Consider the following 1381-nt stretch of genomic DNA (forward strand, 5'->3'; position numbering starts at 1 on the left):
TCTCCTTTTCACTATAGTTGGAAAGTATATAATAAACAAAGACTTACTGCTACAATGACAATACAAAAATAGAAATCGGTTGTTGTTGCTATCATGCACCTGTGAGCATTTACAACTATGTATGAGCATTTACTATTACACTTTTTTACATAAATTAAATAAAAGGGAAATTTTAAATGGTACCTTGATAATACATTGGCATTGAATGTAGATCCATCAACGATAAGCACATAAATAAAAGTTCCCAACATCAAGTAGCCTAGTGTAGAAATGATTATTTTTGCAATTAAAACAAAATGTCCCCTTTTGTATCCCATGGCATCCCTATATAAGCCAAATATATAATAAAATTACAAGCATTTTAGCAAACATTTTTACTTGATTTTAGTTTTTGTTATCGTTATTGGACATGTCCCTCAAAAGATATAATGGATCCTTTGATGATTCTTCTGGTGACAACTTAAAGAACTGCAGAGCCACGTATCATTTGTAATAGGGCTGTAGAAGGAACTGCAGAGCCATGGTCAAGATCAGTTCCAAAATACCCAGTAAACACGCCACCTGAATAGAACTGGAAACCCATACCACTGGCATCAATGGCAACTGATACGGGTTGATTAGCGACTGCCTGTAACAATGCGGATTCACTGTTGGCTGGCACTTTTTCATACCCAGTAATGGTGGCAGCATGGACAGCTTCTTCCTTGGTGTTGCAGGTTCCATTTGTTGCCTGATATGGGTAAGCCACCTCGGTGTTGATGCCTTTGTTTTTAACGATAAACTCAAAGCCATCTTCCATCTCGCCACCATCACATCCTCCGTTTTGTTTTTGGGGGGTTTTGATTGGTGTTTGTTCCTTTAGCGTTCCGTTTTCAGAATGGTTTCCTGTAATCAAAGATTTTGATATTAGTATGGAATTGAGTTCCAAATATTCAAATTGCAGTAAAAGAAATGATCTTACTGTTACCGTTTTCCGTAGAGCAACCATTTAAAGGAGGGAAGAAGCAAACCCAGTGTAATCACCTGAATTCAAATAAAAAAAATGAGAAAAAAATGATTATTTTTATTTTTAAGGTAGCAGCAGAAAATTAGTTTACCGTTTGTTTGTGCTGGAGAAGATGCGTTTTTTAATTTTTCAGCAGATGATTTGCCAGACCATTGTTTAAGAGGGCGAATAACCAGAGCTCTTGGATTCTCCCTTGGAATAAAAAGAGCATCTGCTTTTGGTGTGCTGGTAGTCTCTTCATCATCACTAAAAAACGAAACCTGTAATTGTAAAAAAAAATAAATCAGATCCATAAAAAACAATAAGGGCAAAATAGTCAATATAACAACAGATATTACCTTTGGCCCATCGTTTTTCGGGTGATACTTTCTAGCA

At 36.0% G+C, this 1381-nt stretch overlaps 1 protein-coding gene across 1 annotated transcript; it reads right to left on the bottom strand.

Moving 5' to 3' along the window:
• Positions 1-460: 460 nt before the first annotated feature.
• LOC128132823 (cysteine endopeptidase RepA-like) lies at positions 461-1029 on the bottom strand. Its single transcript, XM_052769811.1, has one exon. The coding sequence runs from the start codon at positions 986-988 to the stop codon at positions 461-463; it is 528 nt and encodes a 175-aa protein (XP_052625771.1). The 5' UTR covers positions 989-1029.
• Positions 1030-1381: the final 352 nt, after the last annotated feature.

The sequence above is a fragment of the Lactuca sativa genome, chromosome 3 (assembly GCF_002870075.4).
Source record: "Lactuca sativa cultivar Salinas chromosome 3, Lsat_Salinas_v11, whole genome shotgun sequence".
Lineage (NCBI taxonomy): Eukaryota > Viridiplantae > Streptophyta > Magnoliopsida > Asterales > Asteraceae > Lactuca > Lactuca sativa.

Coding starts and splice junctions, on each gene's coding strand:
- LOC128132823 (XM_052769811.1), bottom strand. CDS start 988: ATGGTTGCTCTACGGAAAACGGTAACAGTAAGATCATTTCTTTTACTG.